General features: G+C 45.5%; 1 protein-coding gene across 1 annotated transcript in view; it reads right to left on the bottom strand.

Annotated features, from left to right (window-relative positions):
* LOC145345623 (dynein axonemal heavy chain 8-like) overlaps window positions 1-22,664 on the bottom strand; it is a 1,557,438-nt gene that overhangs the window by 1,031,104 nt on the left and 503,670 nt on the right. Inside the window, exon 25 of the mRNA XM_080193457.1 lies at window positions 1,210-1,310. Coding sequence (XP_080049583.1) covers window positions 1,210-1,310 — 101 coding nt within the window. The remainder of the gene's footprint in view (window positions 1-1,209; window positions 1,311-22,664) is intronic.

The raw sequence follows: 22,664 nt of genomic DNA, 5'->3' as shown, positions 1-22,664 counted from the left end.
GTGCAACTTGTGGGCCGAAGGGCCTGTTTGTGCTGTAGTTTTTCTATGTTCTATGTTCTAGTTTAGAGTGATGAGGAAGAATCTAATTGAAACTTACAGAATACTGAGAGGCCCAGATAGAATTTACATGGAGAGAATGTTCCCACTACTGAGAGAGACCAGAACATGATGGCACAACATCAGAGTGAAGGGACATTCCTTTAAAATTGAGATAAAGAGGAATTTGTTCAGTCAGAGGCTGGTGAATCTGTGGAACTCATTGCCACAGAGGGCTGTGGAGGCCAGGTCATGGATTGTCTTTAAAACAAAGATAGGGACATTCTTGATAAAAAAGGAATCGAGGGTTACAGGGAGAAGGCAGAATAATGGAAATAGAATCATGTCAACCATAATTGAATGGCAAAGCAGACCCTGAGACGAATGGCCTAATTCTATTCCTATATCTTATGGGAACAGATAAACAGAATATTTATGGCTCGAGGAGCTTGGACTTAATAGGCAAGAACTAGAAATTGAGCTTCAGATGCCATATTTCATCAGGGAGGGAGAAGGTTAGTCTTTTTGCAGAAGGCACAAAAGGTTTTTCATTTGGTCAGCAGCTGTCACTGAAAGTGAAGAAGATATTGATAGAGAAAGCAAGAGTGGAGGAGCTTTTTCTTCTTTTCTTTCAGCTCTTGCAGTTTCACAACAGGTTTAAGATATTATTAACTTATTTGGATGGTAGTCAGGCTTGCAAGCCAATGAGTCAACAGGCCATGTGTCATGGTCAGGAACCCATTTTAGTGTGACTGGTAAATAGAAATGTAGTAGTCATAAAGGAAAATATAGTTGGCAGATAGATAAAGTCTGGAGCTAAGAGTGAGAGTCCAGAAGGTTGCCTGCACAGTGCCAGGGTTCAGGACATCCACTTAGAGCTGAAGAGCAACTTGCAGTAGAAAGGGGAGGCATCCAGTTGTTGTGGTCGAAATAAACAACAAAGACATAGATCAGACTAGGAAAGAGGTTCCATCATTTATGAGCATTTAGGTGTTAAATAAAAAAGCAGGACCACAAAGATAATGTTCACTGGATTATTACTTGAGTCACAAGTTACTATTACTATTTCTAACGGTATTATTCTCGTCAGTTCATAAATTGTCTCATGATAGAGTATTATCTTGGGAGAATTATTTTATAAAATTAAGAATTGTAGTAAAAAGAAACACTTACTTGAAGATTCTTCTTTTGAGAATTTCCAATGACAGGTGTGTAGATTTTACTAAAGCATCCAGCAATTGATGGCTAAAATATGCATAAAGTTCTTTAATATTCTAAGGCACATAAAACAGATAAAGGATGGGGGTGTCAAAAATGAAAAACTAGTTCATGATTATCTATTTACCACATTATAATTTACCAAATTATCTTTTACCAACACTGATTCATGGAATTTTGCAGCTTCAAAGGTAGCATTCAAACAAATGCACAAGTCCGAGCTCTGAGAGTCATTTCTTTAAACGCTCTCCATCTATCTATTAACATTACCAACTGAGTGTCAATAATTATGGAGAGGATATAGCGGATGTAAGGGGGAAGCAGGAACTGTGGAGTTCTTGACAAATTTCACAGGAATATGGCGTCATTTTTAAAATTTTGTTTCCAAACAACAGGCTGACTACAGATAGCCAGAGGCATTTAGAGGAACAGGTATGTAGGCAGATTTTGGCAAGGTGCAAAAGTAACAGAGTTGTTATGGTGGGAGATTTTATCTTCCCCCATACTGGGACTCACTTAGTGCTCGGAGTGTGGATAGGGCAGAGTTTGTAAGGAGTATCCAGGAAGGCTTCTTGAAACAGTATGTAGATAGTTCAACTGGGGAAGGGGCCATACTGGACCTGGTATTGGGAAATGAGCCCAGCCAGGTGGTCAATGTTTTAGTAGGGGAGCAGTTCAGGAACAGTGACCACAATTCAGTAAGCTTTAGAGTACTAATGGATGAACATAGAACATAGAACATTACAGCGCAGAACAGGCCCTTCGGCCCACGATGTTGCGCCGACCAGTTACAAAACAATGACCCACTAACCTAAACCAATCCCTTCTCATCCATAAACCTATCCACGGATCTCTTAAACGCCCCCAAACTAGGCGCATTTACAACTGCAGCAGGCAGGGCATTCCAATCCCTCACCACCCTCTGGGTAAAGAACCTACCCCTGACATCCGTCCTATAACTACCACCCCTTAATTTAAAGCCATGCCCCCTCGTGCTAGATTTCTCCATCAGAGGAAAAAGGCTATTACTATCCACCCTATCTAAACCTCTAATCATCTTATATGTTTCAATAAGATCCCCTCTTAGCCGCCTTCTTTCCAGCGAAAACAACCCCAAATCCCTCAGCCTCTCCTCATAGGACCTCCCCTCCATACCAGGCAACATCCTGGTAAACCTCCTCTGCACCCTCTCCAAAGCCTCCACATCCTTCCTATAATGTGGGGACCAGAACTGCACACAGTACTCCAAGTGCGGCCGCACCAGAGTTGTGTACAGTTGCAACATGACGCTGCGACTCCTAAATTCAATCCCCCTACCAATAAACGCCAAGACACCGTATGCCTTCTTAACAACCTTATCTTCTTGACTCCCAACTTTCAGGGATCTATGTACACATACACCTAGATCCCTCTGCTCATCCACACTATTCAAAGTCCTCCCGTTAGTCCTATACTCGACACATCTGTTATTCCTACCAAAGTGAATTACCTCACACTTCTCCGCATTAAACTCCATCCGCCACCTCTCAGCCCAGCTCTGCAACCTGTCTAAGTCTTCCTGCAAACTATGACACCCTTCATCACTATCTACCACACCTCCGACTTTGGTGTCATCAGCAAACTTACTAATCCACCCAACTATACCCTCATCCAGATCATTAATAAAAATTACAAACAGCAGTAGCCCCAAAACAGATCCCTGAGGCACACCACTCGAAACCGAACTCCATGATGAATATTTACCATCAACCACCACCCTCTGTCTCCTATCCGCTAGCCAATTCCTGATCCAATTCCCTAGATCACCCCCAATCCCATACATCTGCATTTTCTGCAGAAGCCTACCATGGTGAACCTTATCAAACGCCTTACTAAAATCCATATACACCACGTCCACTGCCTTACCCCCATCCACCTCTTTGGTCACTTTCTCAAAAAACTCAATAAGGTTAGTAAGGCACGACCTACCCGCCACAAAACCATGCTGACTATCTCCAATCAATTCTTTACTCTCCAAATAACTATAAATCCTATCCCGAATAATTTTTTCTAAAACCTTGCCCACAACAGAAGTGAGACTCACCGGTCTATAATTCCCAGGGAAGTCTCTGTTGCCCTTCTTAAACAATGGGACAACATTCGCTAACCTCCAATCTTCCGGTACTATACCAGAGGCCAACGACGACCTGAAGATCAGAGCCAGAGGCTCTGCAATCACTTCTCTTGCCTCCCAGAGAATCCTGGGGTAAATCCCATCCGGACCAGGGGACTTATCTATTTTCAGACCCTCCAGAATATCTAGCACATCCTCCTTATCAACTGCAACACTGTCAATTCTACTCCCCTGCAATCCAGTGTCCTCCTCAGCTATATCCATGTCCCCTTGCGTGAACACCGAAGAGAAATATTGGTTCAATGCCTCTCCAATCTCCTCCGGTTCCACACATAACTTCCCTCTGCTATCTATAACTGGCCCTAATTTTGCCCAAACCAACCTTCTGTTCTTAACATACCTATAGAACGCCTTAGGATTCTCCTTAACCCTATCAGCCAAAGTCTTCTCATGTCCTCTTTTAGCCCTTCTTAGCTCACTCTTCAACTCCCTCCTAGCCAATCTAAAGTTTTCTAGTGCACTACCCGAGCCCTCACGTCTCATCCGAACATAAGCCTCCTTTTTCCTCTTAATAAGAACATAAGAACATAAGAACATAAGAAATAGGAGCAGGAGTAGGCCATCTAGCCCTTCGAGCCTGCCCCGCCATTCAATAAGATCATGGCTGATCTGTTGTGGCTCAGTTCCACTTTCCCGCCCTCTCCCCATAACCCTTAATCCCCTCTCTTATCAAAAACCCATCAACCCGCTTCTTAAAAATATTTAGCGAGGCAGCCTCCACCACTTCAACGGGCAGAGAATTCCAGAGATTCACCACCCTTTGAGTGAAGAAGTTCCTCCTCAACTCCGTTCTAAACCGCCTCCCCTTTATCTTGAGGCTGTGCCCCCTAGTCCTACTGTCTTTTTTGAGCGGGAAGAGTCTCTCCACCTCTATCCTATCCATCCCATTCATCATCTTATACGTCTCAATGAGATCTCCCCTCATTCTTCTAAACTCTAACGAGTACAAGCCTAGTTTATTCAGCCTCTCCTCATAGCTCAATCCCCTCAACTCCGGTATCAGCCTAGTAAACCTCCTCTGCACTCCCTCCAGGGCCAAAATATCCTTGCGCAGGTGCGGCGCCCAAAACTGCACACAGTACTCCAGCTGCGGCCTCACCAATGCCCTATACAGCTGCAGCAAGACCTCCCTACTTTTATATTCAATCCCCCTCGCTATGAAGGCCAGCATCCCATTCGCCTTCCTGACCACCTGCTGCACCTGCAAGCTGGGTTTTTGCGACTCATGCACAAGGACCCCGAGGTCCCTCTGCACCGTCGCCTGCTGCAGTTTTTCGCCACGTAAGTAATAGTCCTTCCTACCATTCTTCCTACCAAAGTGGACCACCTCACACTTGCCAACATTAAATTCCATTTGCCATTTCCTGGCCCATTCGCCCAGCCTATCTAGATCCTTCTGCAGACTCTCCACACCCTCCGCACAATTTGCCTTTCCCCCAATCTTGGTGTCATCAGCAAATTTCGACACCCTGCACTCGGTTCCCTCCTCCAGATCATCTATATAAATGGTAAATAGCTGAGGCCCCAGCACCGACCCCTGGGGCACCCCACTAGTCACCAACCGCCAATCCGAATAGCACCCATTGATCCCCACTCTCTGCCTCCTATTTGACAACCAATCCTCTATCCACGCTAACACCCTACCCCCAACTCCATGCCCCCTGACCTTCTGCAATAACCTCTTGTGAGGTACCTTGTCAAACGCCTTCTGAAAATCCAGAAAGACCACATCCACCGGCTCTCCTCTATCCACTGCCCTAGACACATCCTCATAGAACTCCAGTAAATTTGTCAGACACGACTTCCCTTTAATGAAACTGTGTTGCGTCCGCCCTATCAAGCAATTCCCTTCAAGATGCCTCGCAATTTCCTCCTTAATGACGGATTCTAACATTTTACCTACCACAGACGTTAAACTAACCGGCCTATAATTCCCCGCCTTTTGCCTGGCACCCTTCTTAAACAACGGCGTAACATTAGCCGTTTTCCAATCTTCCGGCACTTCCCCGGAATCCAGCGACGTCTGGAAAATAACCACCAAGGCATCCACTATAACCTCCGCCATTTCTTTCAGAACCCTCGGATGCATTCCATCCGGTCCTGGGGACTTGTCCACAATCAGCCCCTCCAGTCTGTCGAGCACCACCTCTCTAGTAACAGTAATGTCATTAAGACCCTCCAGTCCTACCAGCTTTCCATCGCTAACACCCGGCAAATTATTCATGTCCTCCTCCGTGAAGACAGAAACAAAAAAGTTATTCAAGACCTTAGCCATATCCCCATCCCCTACCACTAGCTCCCCTTTCTCATCCTCTAAAGGACCAACGTTCACCCTAGCCAGCCTCTTAACCAACGAAAAAACTTTTTTGGTGCACCACGGTTCCCTAGCCCTACCAATTCCTCCTTGCCTGAAAGGGACATACCTATCACGGACTCGCAGTAGCTGCTCCTTGAAAAAACTCCACATTTCAGACGTTCCCAGTCCCTGTAATCTCCTAGTCCAACCTATGCTTCCTAATTCTCTCCTAATAGCCTCATAATTACCCTTCCCCCAGCTAAAACCACTAGCCCGAGGTTCATTCCTATCCCTTTCCATCACTAAGGTGAACGTAACCGAATTGTGGTCACTATCACCAAAATGCACACCAACTTCCAAGTCTAGCACCTGGTCTGGCTCATCTCCCAGCACCAAATCCAATATAGCCTCACCTCTAGTTGGCCTATCTACATACTGAGTCAAAAAACCTTCCTGCACGCTTTGTACAAAAACTGACCCCTCTAACGAGCTAGAGCTATAACAATTCCAATCAATATTAGTAAAGTTAAAATCCCCCATAACAATTATCCTATTACTTTCACTCCTAACCAGGATCGTCTCCGCAATCCTTTCCTCAACCTCTCTAGAACTTTTAGGAGGTCTATAAAAGACTCCCAACAGGGTGACCTCTCCTCTCCTATTTCTAATCTCTGCCCATACTACCTCAACGGACAAGCCCTCATCAAACTTCCTCTCTGACACTGTGATACAATCCCTGACCAATAAAGCTACCCCTCCCCCCCTCCTACCTCCTTCTCTACTCCGACTAAAGCATTTGAACCCCGGGACCTGCAGCAACCATTCCTGCCCCTGCTCTATCCATGTCTCTGAAATGGCCACAACATCGAAGTCCCAGGTACTGATCCACGCTGCAAGTTCATCCACTTTATTGCGAATACTCCTCGCATTAAAGTATACACATTTCAAACCCTGCTCCACCCCACCCCTGCGATGCTGTGCATTGCAGTCCCCATCTATGCCCCCCTCACTTTCAACCCCTCTACTCAGGATCCCACCCCCCCTCCGAATCAGTTTAAACCTCCCTGCATAGCCTTAGCAAATTTACCCCCCAGGATATTGGTCCCCCTCTGATTCAGGTGCAGACCATCCCTCATATAGAGGTCCCACCTTCCCCAGAATGAGCCCCAATTGCTCAAGTACCTGAACCCCTCCCTCCTGCACCAACCCCTCAGCCACGAGTTCAAACTTTCCCTCTCCCTATTCCTCTCTAAACTATCCCGTGGCACAGGCAAGAGTCCCGAGATAACCACTCTGTCTGTCTTGGCCTTCAGTTTCCAGCCCAACTCCATAAATCTCTGCTTAATATCCCCTTCCCTTAACCTCCCTATGTCATGTGTCCCCACATGAACTATAACTTGGGGTTGATCTCCCTCTCCCTTAAGAGTCCTGAATATCCTTTCTGATACATCCCGGACCCCAGCCCCTGATAGGCAACACACCAGCCCTGAGTCCCTACCTTTACTTCCAACTCTCTTATCTGTCCCTTTAACTGTGGAGTCCCCAATCACGAGGCCCAATCTTTTACAGCCCCTAAGAACATAAGAACATAAGAACATAAGAAATAGGAGCAGGAGTAGGCCATCTAGCCCTTCGAGCCTGCCCCGCCATTCAATAAGATCATGGCTGATCTGTTGTGGCTCAGTTCCACTTTCCCGCCCTCTCCCCATAACCCTTAATCCCCTCTCTTATCAAGAACCCATCAACCCGCTTCTTAAAAATATTTAGCGAGGCAGCCTCCACCACTTCAACGGGTAGAGAATTCCAGAGATTCACCACCCTTTGAGTGAAGAAGTTCCTCCTCAACTCCGTTCTAAACCGCCTCCCCTTTATCTTGAGGCTGTGCCCCCTAGTCCTACTGTCTTTTTTGAGTGGGAAGAGTCTCTCCACCTCTATCCTATCCATCCCATTCATCATCTTATACGTCTCAATGAGATCTCCCCTCATTCTTCTAACCACCTGAGCTTTCACACTAGGCTCTCCCCCAGCAGCCTGCTCCCTTTGGCTATCCCCAGTTGATTCCTCCTCAACTGTAGCCTCCAGGACCGAAAACCTATTTTGGAGGGGAACAGCCCCAGGGGATTGTCCCCCCACCTGCTTCTTTCCCCTCTTCCTGGCAGTGACCCAAGACTCATTTCTAGGAGTGACAATCTCCTTATAACTCCTATCAATGTCCTCCTCCACCTCCCGAATTATGCGGAGTTCCTCTAACTCCACCTCCAGCTCCTTTACACGCTCCTCCAGAAGCTGCAATCTAACACACTTCCTACAAGTAAAATCACCTGAAACACTACTAGATTCCCTCACCACATACATCCCACAGGAGATGCAGCTTACTGCCTGAACTGCCATCCCTGAAACAATTACCAGCAGAAAAATAAAAAATACAATAAAAAAAAACTTCCCCACATTTATAATTAGGTTAGAGGAGGTGGGAGGGTAGGATTCTCTACCAGTGTAGGGGATCGGGTATTCTCTCTACACTAATTTATAGGGTTAGGGGCCCGAGAAAAAAAAACTACAAACACCGGCAAGCGTCCTAGTGACGACTTATGGATGAGGTTAAGTGTCGTCCTCAAGTTAAGGAGTTAAATTGGGGGAAGGCTAATTACGGCAATATGAGGCAGGAATTCAAAAATATAGGTTGGGGGCAGATGTTTGAGGGCAAATCAACATCTGGCATGTGGGAGGCTTTCAAGTGTAAGTTGATAGGGATTCAGGATCAGCACATTCCTATAAGGATAAAGGATGAATATGGCAAGTTTTGGGAACCTTGGATAATGAGAGATAGTGTGAGTGTAGTCAAAGAGAAAAAGAAAGCATTTGTCAAAGCTAGGAGGCTGGGAACACACAAAGCAAGTGCAGAACACAAGGAAAGTTGAAAGAAACTTAAACAAGGAGGAAAGAGGGCTAAAAGGAGTCACGAGAAAGCATTGGCCAGCAGGGTTAAGGAAAATCCCAAGGCTTTTTATACAGATGTAAAGAGCAAGAGGGTAGCCAGGAAGAGGGTTGGTCCACTCAAGGACAAGGGAGGGAACCTATGTGTGGAGCCAAAGGAAATGGGCGAGGTATTAAATGAGTACTTTGCATCAGTATTCACCAAAGAGAAGGACTTGGTGGATGATGAGTCTGGGAAAGGATGTGTAGATAATTTGAGCTATGTTGAGATCAAAAAGGAGGAGCTTTTGGAGTTCTTGCGAAACATTAAGGTAGACAACTCTCCAGGGCCTGATGGGATATACCGCAGAATACTGAGAGAGGCAAGGGAGGAAATTGCTGGGCCTTGAGAGAAATCTTTGTTTCCTCACTGGATACAAGGGAGGTCATGATGTGGAGATGCCAGTGGTGGACTGGGGTAAACACATTAAGAAGCCTCACAACACCATAGAACATAGAACATAGAACATTACAGCGCATTACAGCACAGCGATGTTGCACCGACCAGTGGAACCAATCTAATGACCCTCTAACCTAATCTATTCCAATATTATCCACATGCTTATCCACTGACCATTTGAACGCCCTTGAAGTTGGTGAGTCCACAACTGCTGCAGGCAGGGCATTCCACGCCCTTACTACCCTCTGAGTAAAGAACCTACCTCTGACATCCGTCCTATAATTACCACCCCTCAATTTAAAGCAATGTCCCCTCGTGTGAGCCATCACCATCCAAGGAAAAAGGCTCTCACTGTCCACCCTATCTAACCCTCTGATCATCTTGTATGACTCAATTAGGTAACCTCTTAACCTTCTTCTCTCTAATAAAAATAACCTCAAGTCCCTCAGCCTTCCCTCAATCTGGATGGCCATAAAACATTAGACAGGGGTCGTGGGTGGAGAGGGGGACTGGTGGTGTTGAGATGGTGGCGCGGGCTCGTTGGGCCGAAGGGCCTGTTTCCCAGGCTGATTTTGTTCTTTGTTTGTTCTTTGTATAAGACCTTCCCACCACACCAGGCAACATCCTGGTAAACCTCCTCTGCACCCTTTCCAATGCTTCCACATCTTTCTTATAATGCGGCAACTAGAACTGTACGCAATACTCCAAGTGTGGCCACACCAGAGTTTTGTACAGTTTCAACATGATCTCACAGCTGCAAAATTCAATCTCTCTACCAATAAAAGCTAACACAATGTGCACCTTCTTAACAACCTTATCAACCTGGGTGTCAACTTTCAGGGATCTATGCACATGTACACCAAGATCTCTCTGCTCGTCGACACTACCAAGAGTCCTTCCATTCGCCCTATATTCTGTACTCCTGTTACTCTTACCAAAGTGAATCACCACACACTTTTCCGCATTGAACTCCATTTGCCACCTCTCAGCCCACCTCTGCAGCTTATCTATGTCCCCCTGCAAACTGTAACATCCATCCTCACTGTCTACAACTCCTCCGACTTTGGTGTCATCAGCAAATTTACTAGCCCATCCTTCTACACCCTCATCTCGGTCATTTATAAAAATGACAAACAGCAGTGGCCCCAAAACAGACTCTTGAAGTACACCACTTGTAACTGAACTCCAGGCTGAATATTTCCCATCAACCACCACCCTCTGTCTTCTATCAGCTAGCCAATTCCTGATCCAAACTGCTAAATCACCCTCAATCCCATGCATCTGCATTTTCTGCAGTAGCCTACCATGGGGAACCTTATCAAATGCTTTGCTAAAATCCATATACACCACATCAACTGCCTTACCCTTATCCACCTCTTTGGTCACCTTCTCAAAGAACTCGATAACCTTTGTGAGGCACGACTTACCCTCCACAAAACCGTGTTGACTATCCCTAATCAATTTATTTCTCTCTAGATGATTATAAATCCTATCCCTTATAATTCTTTCCAAAACTTTTCCCACATCAGAAGTAAGGCTCACTGGTCTATAATTCCCAGGATGGTCTCTACTCCCCTTCTTGAACAAGGGGACAACATTTGCTATCCTCCAGTTTTCTGGCACTATATCTGTAGCCAATGATGACATGAAGATCAAAGCCAAAAGGCTCCCTAGCCTCTCAGAGAATCCTAGGGTAAATCCCATCCGGCCCAGGGGACTTATCTATTTTCATACTCTCAAGAATTGCTAACACCCCCTCCTTATGTACCTCAATCCCGTCCAGTCTAAAAGCCTATATCTCAGTATTCTCCTCGACTACATTGACTTTTTCCTGCGTGAATACTGATGAAAAATATTCATTTAGTGCTTCTCCTATCTCTTCAGGTTCCACACACAACTTCCCACTACTGTCCTTGACTGGCCCTAATCTTGCCCTAACCAATCCAGGTTAATGTCCAACAGGTTTATTTGGTAGCAACACCACAAGTTTTCACGGCTTTATCCCTTCGTCAGGTAATGGGCAGTTCTGATGACAAACAGGGCATATAAATGCACACACTCATTAGAATGCGAGTCTTTACAGCTAAGTATCTAAAGGGTTAAAAAGTGTGCAGAGAACTGCGTCAGGTGCTGGCTAAACGACATCAGCGAGTCGGGAGCTGGTTGACTAGACCAATAATAACCCAATCTCATGTAGGATGCTTAAACGCTAATGGTGTTTGCTACCAAATAAACCTGTTGGACTTTAACTTGGTGTTGTGACACCTCTTACAAGGGGATTGGAGAATAGCCTATGTTGGTTGTTGCTTTGTTTAAGAAGGGTATTTACAGGCCAGTGAGCCTTACATCAGTGGTAGGGAAATTATTGGAGAGGATTCTTCGAGACAGGATTTATTCCCACTTGGAAATAAGTAGACATATTAGTGAGAGGCAACATGGTTTTGTGAAGGGGAGGTTGTGTCTCATGAACATGATCGAGTTTTTCAAGGAAGTGATAAAGATGATTGATGATGGATGTTGTCTACATGGACTTCAGTAAGGCCTTTGACAAGGTCCCTCATGGCAGACTGGTGCAGAAGATGAAGTCGCATGTGACCAGAGGTGAGCTGGCAATTTGGATACAAAACTGGCTCGGTCAAAGAAGACAGAGGGTAGAAGTGGAAGGGTGTGTTTCTGAATGGAGAGCTGTGACAAGTGGTGTTCCTCAGGGGTCAGTGCTGGGACCTTTGCTGTTTGTAATATATATATAAATGATTTGGAGGAAAATGTAACTGGTTTGATCAGTAAGTTTGTAGACGACACAAAGGGTAGTGGATTTGCAGATAGCGATGAGGACCATCAGAGGATACAACAGGATATAGATCAGTTGGAGACTTGGGCAGAGAGATGGCAGATGGTGTTTAATCCAGACAAATGTGAGGTAATGCATTTTGGAAGGTCTATTCAGATAGGAAATATACAGTAAATGGCAGAACCCTTAAAAGTATTGATTGCAGCTTTATAGAAGCTGAGTTAGGCCGCACTTGGAATATAGTGTTCAAATCTGATTGCCACACTACCAGATGGATGTGGAAGCTTTGGAGAGGGTACAGAAAAGATTTAAGAACATAAGAACATAAGAAATAGGAACAGGAGTAAGCCATCTAGCCCTTCGACCCTGCCCCGCCATTCAATAAGATCATGGCTTATCTGTCGTGGCTCAGTTCCACATTCCCGCCCTCTCCCCATAACCCTTAATCCCCTCGCTTATCAAAAACCCATCAACCCGCGTCTTAAAAATATTTAGCGAGGCAGCCTCCACCACTTCAACGGGCAGAGAATTCCAGAGATTCACCACCCTTTGAGTGAAGAAGTTCCTCCTCAACTCCGTTCTAAACCGCCCCCCCTTTATCTTGAGGCTGTGCCCCCTAGTCCTACTGTCCTTTCTGAGCGGGAAGAGTCTCTCCACCTCTATCCTATCCATCCCATTCATCATCTTATACGTCTCAATGAGATCTCCCCTCATTCTTCTAAACTCTAACGAGTACAAGCCTAGTTTCTTCAGCCTCTCCTCAAAGCTCAACCCCCTCAACTCCGGTATCAGCCTAGTAAACCTCCTCTGCACTCCCTCCAAGGCCAAAATATCCTTGCGTAAGTATGGTGACCAAAACTGCACACAGTACTCCAGCTGTGGCCTCACCAATGCCCTATACAGCCACAGCAAGACCTCCCTACTTTTATATTCAATCCCCCTCACTATGAAGGCCAGCATCCCATTTGCCTTCCTGACCACCTGCTGCACCTGCAGGCTGGGTTTTTGTGACTCATGCACAAGGACCCCGAGGTCCCTCTGCACCGTTGCCTGCTGCAGTTTTTCGCCACGTAAGTAATAGTCCTTCCTACCATTATTCCTGCCAAAGTGGACCACCTCACACTTGCCAACATTAAATTCCATTTGCCATTTCCTGGGCCATTCGCCCAGCCTATCTAGATCTTTCTGCAGACTCTCTACACCCTCCGCGCAATTTGCCGTTCCACCAATCTTGGTGTCATCAGCAAATTTCAACACCATATTCTCGGTTCCCTCCTCCAGATCATCTATATAAATGGTAAATAGCTGAGGCCCCAGCACCGACCCCTGGGGCACTCCACTAGTCACCAAAGATTTACCAAGATGTTGCCTTACATGGAGGGCATTACCTATGAGGAGAAGTTGGAGAAACTTGGTTTGTTCTCATTGGAACAACAGAGATTGAGGGGCAACCTGATAGAAGTCTACAAGATTATGAGATGCATGGAGAGACTGGATGGTCAGAAGTTTTCCTCAGGGTGGGAGAGTCAATTACTAGGTGGCACAGGTTTAAGGTGCGAGGGGCAAGGTTTAAAAGAGATGAATGAGGCAGATTTTTAGCAGGTGGGTTTATTATCAAATAAACTTGTTGGACTTTAACCTGGTGTTGAGAGACTTCTTACTGTAGGTTTTTTACACAGACAATAGTGGGTGCCTGGGACAGAGAGGTAGTACAAGCGGATACGGCAGTGACTTTTAAGGCGCATCTTGACAAATACATGAATAGGATGGGAATAGTCGGCTATGGTCCCCGGAGGGGTACAAGGTTTTAGTTCAGTCGGGCAGCATGGTCAGTGCAGGCTTGGAGGGCCGAAGGGCCTGTTCCTGTGCTATAATTTTCTTTGTTCTTTGTTCTAGATTTACAGACTTGGTAAGCTATCCAGAGCTTGCAACACCAGATTAAATTCCAACAGGTTTATTTGGAGTATCATGTAGATATTCTGGCTCATCTCAATATCAGAAAGGAGGTAGTGTTGGGCATCTTAAAAAGGCATTGAAGTAGAGAAGTCCCCAGGGCCTGGTGAGGTCTACTCCAGAAGACTGAGAGAGGTAAGGATGGAAATTGCTGGGGCCTTGACAGAAATCTTTGTATCCTCATTTGCTACAGGTGAAGTTCCAGAGGACTGGAGAATAGCCAATGTTGTTCCATTGTTTAAGGAGGACAGCAGGAATAATCTAGGAAATTATAGATAGGTGAGTTTACGTCAGTGGTAGGGAAATTATTGGAAAAGATTCAAGTACATGATGTACTCACATTCGGAAACATATAGGCTGAGATTCTTCCATCCCGACCAGCAAACCTTTTGCCTGGTCGTGCCAGGAGAATCACGTGTGCGCCAATTCACAAGATTCGTGCATGCATTCCCAACTTGCGCACATATCCCAGCGATGGATATCTGGCACGATCAGGATCACACTGGAAACTGGCAGAAGCAGCAGGTGAGTAATTTTAATCTTATTTCTATGTTATTTGAAAGTAATTATCTGGCATGGCACTGAATTCTCTGCTAGCATCCCCCACCCGCTCGTCCAGTTTCAGTCCAGCAGGGTTGAGAGTCACTCCCCACATTCAGAGAACTAGCATGAAGGCCCCAGTTGAGTGAATTGGGGCGCAATCGGGGCCCTTGGGGGGGAGGGGGGTCAGCCGGCAGCAGGTGGTGTCCCCGGACGTGGGCACCCTGACAGTGCCAGCCTGTGCCCCCTGGCACTCTCAAGGGACAAAGTGACAATGTTTGGGCCGCCCCTGCCCACCGAGCATCAGGCAGTGCCAAGGGGGCAATCGGTGGGGATGGGGGGTCCCGCTGTTACTCTGCATTGCGATCTTGTCAGGACTGGAAGGAGGCCAGCGATTGGGGTGGGCTGGGAGCAGCCTCCCGTGGGACATGAGGGGGCAGTCGGGGTAATGATGGTGTAGGGCGCAGCGGAATCGTCGCTGATGAGTGGGGATGCTGAGGTCGGGGTGCTCTTGGGCAGAGGGGAGGAGGGGCTGGCCTGGGAATGTTTGTGAGGACAGTAATCAGGCTGCAATCAGGCTGTGGAGGGGGCTGGGGAGCAGCAATGAGTGGGTCAAGCTGGCCAGTAAACCAGAGGCTGACAGACCAAAGCCACTGCCCATGCACCAAGCCCTGGAGCTGTCATATTCTGGCATGAATAGACCCCATCCCCACAGGCTTTTAATGATTTCATGATTGCAACAACTGCATGGAGAGATTCAAGTCTGAGCTCCTGATAGTGGTGTAAACCAATTATGACTTACACCAGTTTTCCTGCAAATTCAGCACTTGGAACTTTTTTGGGAGAATCACTCCCATGGACTCACCCCCATGGCGATAATTATGGGGATTTTAATCTGCATATTGATTGGTTGACCCAAGTCGGACGCGGTGGGCTTGAGGAAGAGTTCTTAGACTAATGTCGGGATAGTTCTTGGAAGTATCAGAATAGTTCTTGGCACTATCGGAATAGCTATTGGAATAGTTCTTGCTCCCCAATTCACTCAATTGGGGCCTTTATGCTAGTTCTCTTGAAGCTGTCGGGAAGAGTTCTTGGAATGCTGTCGGGATAGTTTCCTTGAACGGTATGTGACGGAACCTACGAGGGAGCGAGCTAGCTTAGATCTGGTGTTGTGTAACGAGGCAGGTAGAATTAGGGATCTTATTGTGAGGGACTCCTTGGGACGAGTGATCATTGTACGGTTGAATTTTTGATGCAGATGGAGGATGAGAAGGTAGGGTCCCGAACCTGTGTCCTCTGTTCGAACAGAGGGGAGTACGATAGGATGACAGAAGAATTGGCAAATGTAGACTGGGGGCGCAGATTGGTTGGTAGGACGGCTGAGGAACAGTGGAGGATTTTTAAGATCTTTTTCGGAACTCAGCAGAAATATATTCTGATGGTAACTAGCCGTGGTTATCAAAGGAAATAAAGGAGAGTATTAAATTAAAAGCTGATGCGTTCAGAGTGGCTAAAAGTAGTGGGTGATTAGAAGGTTGGGAAAAATTTAAAAATCAACAAAGAATGACTAAGAAGGTGGTAAAGAGAGGAAAGATCGACTATGGAGCTAAACTAGCACTAAATATAAAAAAGGACAGTAAAAGTTTTTATAAATATATAAAGAAGAGGAGGCTGGCTAGAGTGAATGTTGGACCCTTAGAGGATGAGAGGGGGAATTTAGCGGTGGGGGATGAGAAAATGGCTGAGGCTTTAAATAAGTTTTTTGCCTCGGTCTTCACGGAGGAGGACACGAATAGTTTGCCGGATAGTAAAGATAAAACGATGGTAGGAGTTGAGGGCCTGAATGTGATTCCTGTCACTAGAGAAGTAGTGCTTGATAGACTAATGGGACTGAAGGTGGACAAGTCCCCAGGACCGGATGGAATGCATCCCAGGGTTCTGAAAGAAATGGCAGAGGTGATAGTGGATGCCTTAGTAATTATTTACCAAAATTTGCTGGATTCTGGGGAAGCGCCGGAAGATTGGAAAACAGCTAATGTTACGCCGCTGTTTAAAAAAGGTACCAGACAAAAGACAGGGAATTATAGGCCGGTTAGTTTAACGTCTGCAGTTGGAAAAATGCTACAATCCGTCATCAAAGAAGAAATAACGAGGCACCTAGAAAAGAATGGTTTGATCGAGCAGATGCAACACGGATTCATTAAAGGGAAGTCGTGTTTGATGAATTTATTGGATTTCTATGAGGATGTGACTAGTGCGGTAGACAGAGGGGAACCGGTGGATGTGGCGTTTTTAGATTTTCAAAAGGCATTTGATAAGGTGCCTCATAAAAGGTTGCTACAGAAGGCTAGGGTGCACGGAGTTGGGGGTAAGGTGTTAGCATGGATAGAGGATTGGTTTCGAATAGGAAGCAGAGATTTGGTATCAATGGGTACTATTCTGATTGGCGGTTGGTGACTAGTGGAGCGCCGCAGGGATTGGTGCGGGGGCCTCAACTATTTACCATTTATATAGATGATCTGGAGGAGGGGGCTGAGTGTAGGGTGACAAAATTTGCTGATGGCACGAAGATGAGTGGAAAAGCAAATTACGTGGAACATAGAACATAGAACATAGAACATTACAGCGCAGAACAGGCCCTTCGGCCCACGATGTTGCGCCGACCAGTTAAAAAAAAACAATGACCCACTAACCTAAACCAATCCCTTTTCGTCCATAAACCTGTCCACAGACCTCTTAAACGCCCCCAAACTAGGCGCATTTACAACTGCAGCAGGCAGGGCATTCCAATCCCTCACCACCCTCTGGGTAAAGAACCTACCCCTGACATCTGTCCTATAACTACCCCCCCTTAGTTTAAAGCCATGCCCCCTCGTGCTAGATTTCTCCATCAGAGGAAAAAGGCTATCACTATCCACCCTATCTAAACCTCTAATCATCTTATATGTTTCAATAAGATCCCCTCTTAGCCGCCTTCTTTCCAGCGAAAACAACCCCAAATCCCTCAGCCTCTCCTCATAGGATCTCCCCTCCATACCAGGCAACATCCTGGTAAACCTCCTCTGCACCCTCTCCAAAGCCTCCACGTCCTTCCTGTAATGTGGGGACCAGAACTGCACACAATACTCCAAGTGCGGCCGCACCAGAGTTGTGTACAGTTGCAACATTACGCTACGACTCCTAAATTCAATCCCCCTACCAATAAACGCCAAGACACTGTATGCCTTCTTAACAACCTTATCTACTTGATTCCCAACTTTCAGGGATCTATGTACACATACACCTAGATCCCTCTGCTCCTCCACACTATTCAAAGTCTTCCCGTTAGCCCTATACTCAACACATCTGTTATTCCTACCAAAGTGAATTACCTCACATTTCTCTGCATTAAACTCCATCCGGAGGGTGTGGAAAGTCTGCAGAGGGATCTGGATAGGCTAAGCGAGTGGGCGAAGACCTGGCAGTTGGAGTATAATGTTAGCAAGTGTGAGGTTATCCACTTTGGCAGAATTAATGTAGGAGGGATTAGTATTTAAAGGGAGAAAAGCTGCAGCATGCTACGGTGCAGAGAGACCTGGGGGTCCTTGTGCACGAGTCGCAAAAACCCAGTCTGCAGGTGCAGCAAGTGATCAAGAAGGCGAATGGAATGTTGGCCTTTATAGCGAGGGGGATTGAATATAAAAGTAGGGAGGTCTTGCTGCAACTGTACAGGGCACTGGTGAGGCTGCAGCTGGAGTACTGTGTGCAGTTTTGGTTGCCGCACTTGTGCAAGGATATTTTGGCCTTGGAGGAAGTGCAGAGGAGGTTCACTAGGCTGATACCGGAGATGAGGGGGTTGGACTATGAAGAGAGATTGAATAGACTGCGTCTGTACCCGCTAGAGTTTAGAAGGATGAGGGGGGATCTTATAGAGACGTATAAGATAATGAAAGGGATGGATAGGGTAGAGGTAGAGAGATTCTTCCTGCTTAGAAAGGATAGATGACAGCCTCAAGATAAGGGGGGGGGGGGGTGGGCGGGCGGCGCAGTTTAGATCAGAGTTGAGGAGGAACTTCTTCACTCAAAGGGTGGTGAATCTCTGGAATTCTCTGCCCGTTGAAGTGGTGGAGGTTACCTCGCTAAATATATTAAGTCATGGGTAGATAGGTTTTTGACAGACAAGGGAATTAAGGGTTATGGGAGAAAGCGGGAAAGTGGAACTGATCCACTTCAGATCAGCCATGATCTTATTGAATGGCGGGGCAGGCTCGAAGGGCTAGATGGCTACTCCTGCTCCTATTTCTTAATTCTTAAGTTTCTTATGGTTGTTCTGATTGTTAGCTGAACCCACATTCCTGCCTACCCCAATACCTTTCAGCCCTTGCTAATCAAGTGTCTAACCAGCTCTGCCTTGAAAATATCAAAAACTTTATTCCCAATGCCCTTTGAGGAACTGAGTTCCAGAGGCTCACAATTCTGTGAGAAAAAAACATTCTTTTCTTCTCTGTCTTAATGAGTGAATTTTTATTTTTAAACAGTGACCTCTAGTTCTCGACTGTTCAATAAGATTTGATTGATTTGATTTATTATCATCACGTATATTAGTATACAGTGAAAAGTATTGTTTTTTTGCATGCTATACAAAACATACCATACATAGGGAAGGTAAGTAGAGAGTGCAGAATATAGTGTTACAGTCATAGCTAGGATGTACGAAAAAGGTCAACTTAATGTGAGGTAGGTTCATTCAGAAGTCTGATGGGAGCAGGGAAAAAGCTGTTTTTGAGTCAGTTGGTACATGTCCTCAGACTTTCATATCATTTTCCCGACGGAAAATGGTGGAAGAAAATATGTCCGGAGTGCGTAGGGTCGTTGATTATGCTGGTTGCTTTTCTAAGGTAGCGGGAAGTATAGACAGAGTTAATGGATGGGAGGCTGGTTTTAATGATGTTCTGGGCTTCTTTCATGACCCTTTGTAGTTTCTTGTGGTCTTAGGCAGAGCAGGAGCCATACTAAGATAAGATACAACCAGAACAAATGCATTCTATAGTGTATCTGTAGAAGTTGTAGCAGATATGCCAAATTTCCTTAGCTTCCTCAGAAAGTAAAGGAGCTGATGGGCTTTCTGAACTTTTGCATTCACATGGAGTGACGAGGACAGATTGTTGATGATCTGGATATCTAAATACTTGAAGCTCTCAACAATTTCTACTTCATCCCCATTGATGTTGATAGAGGCATACAATCCAATATGCTTCCTGAAATAGATGTCGATGTCTTTTTATTTTGTTGACATTGGGAGAGATTATTATCCCTATCTCTTTCCTGTATTGCGTCTCGTCATTGTTTGAGATGTGATGTCATCAACAGTGGTGTCATCAGCAAATTTGAAAATTGAGTTTGAAGGAAATTTAGCCATAGTGGATAGTCAGATGCTTTTTCCTAGAGTAGAAAATGCCAAATGGGAGGTGATGGCTTCTTGGTATCACCTATTAATCAGGAAACTCAGCTAATGCCCTGGAGACATGCGTTTGAATCCCACCACAGCAGATGGTAGAATTTGAATTCAATTTTTTAAAAAAATCTGAAATTGAGAATCTACTGATGACCATGAAACCATTGTTGATTGTTAGAAAAAGCCATCTGGTTCACAAATGTCCTTTAGGAAAGGAAATCTGCCGTCCTTACGAGGTCTGGCCTACAAGTGACTCCACAGCATGAGCAATGTGATTAATTCTCAACTATTTTCTGAACACGGGCAACTTGGAATGGGCAATAAATGCTGGCCAGCCAGTGATGCCCATGTCCCATGACTGAATAAAATAGAAGAGAAGTCAAGTACTGGGGGACATAGCTTTACGGTGCATGGGGAGAAGTTTAGAGGAGATGTGCGAGGCAAGTCTTTACACAGACGGTGGTGAATATCTTAAATGCCCTACCTGGAGCGAGGTGGTAGGGACAAGTGCGCTAGTGGCTTTTAAGGGGCATTTAGGTGGATAGGGATAGGATTGGAATGGAAGGATATGGACTCCATGAGTGCATACCATTGTAATTTAAGCAGACATCATGATTGGCACAGACATGGGATGAGAGGGGGAGGGGTGGTTGTTGAAGACCTGCTCCTATGCTGCACTGTCCTTTGTTCTTTGTTGTACTTTGTGTGTAAGGAGTATAGAAAGGGGCTGAGGACACAGCGTTGTGGAGCACCAGCATTGAGGATAATCATGGAGGAGGTGTGGGAGGAGCCAGGCCATGAAGTTTAGAGATGAGTCTAGTAGGGATAATGGTGTTAAAGACTGATACATAGTCTATGAATAGGAGTCTGATATAGGTGGCTTTGTTATTTAGGTTTTCTGCGGTTGAGTGTAGGACCAGGGAAATGGTGTCTGCTATTGCAGCAATATGTCAACTGTAGTGGATCCAGGCAGTCTGGTAGACAGGAATTGATTCATGCCATGAATAACCTTTTGAAGTACTTCATAATGATAGATGTAAGAGCTACTGGCCGATAGTCATTAAGTGCGCTGCCTGGATTTTCTTTGATACCAAGATGATGGATATCTTCTTGAAGCAGGTAGGGACCTTGAATTAGTGTAAAGAGAGGTTGAAGGTGTCTGCGAATACCCCTGCCAGCTGGTTCGCGAAGGAACTGAGATCTTGTCTAGGTACCCTACCTGGGCTTTCCGTTGGTTGACTTTTGAGAAGGCTGCTCTGATGTCAGCAATGGTGACCAAGGATATAGGTTTGCCCGAGGCTTTCGGGATGGAGGGCTCTTGCTGACCTATTACTCAAAATGAGCATAGAATGTTCTGGGCTCATCAGGAGGGATGCATTGGAGCTGGCAATTTTACGTGCCTTTACCTTGTAGCCTGTTATGTCTTGCAGACCTTGCTACAGTCAGCAGGAGTCTGTGTGGCAAGTTTGGGATTCTAGCTTCATTGGTACTTTTGGCATCTTTGATAGATCTCCATCGATCATATCTGGTTTCTTGTATAGGTTAGGGTTACCTGACTTGAACGGAAAAGGAAACTCCCTCTCCACCACCACCTGTCAGTACCCAACAGGATCTAAATGCTTTTGATCAAGTTGCCTCCTACACTTCTGAACTCTAGTGATTACAAACCTAACCTCTCTAACCTTGCCTCATAAGACAACCTGTTTTAGTCTATTCAGCCTTCTCTAAACTGTTTCTAATACATTTACATCTTCTGTTAGATAAGGGGGCCAATACTGTACATGATATTCTAGATATGGGCTCACCAATGCCTTTTATAACTGAAGCGTAACCTCCCCACTTTTGGAATTAATTACCTTCACAAGAAAGGATAACATCCTATTAGCTTTCCGAATTATTTGCTGTATCCCCAGTCTTGGGGAACTTGGGAAAATAAATAGTGATGTCTTGAGGAGTGTACATATTACAGAGAAGGAGGTGCTGGAAGTCTTAAAGCGCATCATGGTAGATAAATCCCTGGGACCTGATGAAGTGTATCCCAGAACATTGTGGGAGGCTAGGGAGGAAATTGCCTAGCCGAGATATTTGAATCATCGATAGTTACAGGTGAGGTGCCTGAAGTTTGGAGGGTGGCAAATGTCGTGCTTTTGTTTAAAAAGAGCTGCAGGGAAAAACCTGGGAACTACAGGCCAATTAGCCTCACATCTGTGGTGGGTAAATTGTTGGAAGGTATTTTGAGAGACACAATCTACAGGCATTTAGAGGCGCAAGAACTGATTAGGGGCAGTCAGCATGACTTTGTGAGTGGAAAATCATATTTCACAAATTTAATCGAGTGTTTTGAATGGGTAACCAAGAAGGTAGATGAGGGAAGTGCACTTGATGTCATCTACATGGACTTTAGCAAGGCCTTTCACAAGATACAGCATGGTAGGTTGTTGCATAAAGTTAAATCTCATGGGATCCAGGGTGAGGTATCTAAATGGATGCAAAAATGGCTTCTTAACAGGAGCCAAAGGGTGGTTGTGGAGAGGTGTTTTTCAAAATGGAGGTCTGTGACCAGTCATGTGCCTTAGGCATCAGGGCTAGGGACACTGTTATTTGTCATTTATATTAATGATTTGGATGAGAGTATAGGGGCTTGGTTAGTATGTTTGCAGGTGACACCAAGATTGATGGCACTGTGGACAGTGAAGAAAGTTATCTCTAATTGCATGGGATCTTGATCAATTGGGCCAGTCGGCTGACAAATGGCAGATGGAATTTAATTTAGATAAATGCAAGGTGATGCATTTTGGTAGATTGAACCAGGGCAGGACTTACTCAGTTACTGGTAGGGCACTGGGG

Source organism: Carcharhinus amblyrhynchos, chromosome 7 (assembly GCF_965287045.1).
Source record: "Carcharhinus amblyrhynchos chromosome 7, sCarAmb.v2.hapA, whole genome shotgun sequence".
In the NCBI taxonomy this organism is placed as follows: domain Eukaryota; kingdom Metazoa; phylum Chordata; class Chondrichthyes; order Carcharhiniformes; family Carcharhinidae; genus Carcharhinus; species Carcharhinus amblyrhynchos.
The sequence above is the reverse complement of the archived record's forward strand: the minus strand, read 5'-3'. Positions and strand labels throughout refer to the sequence as shown.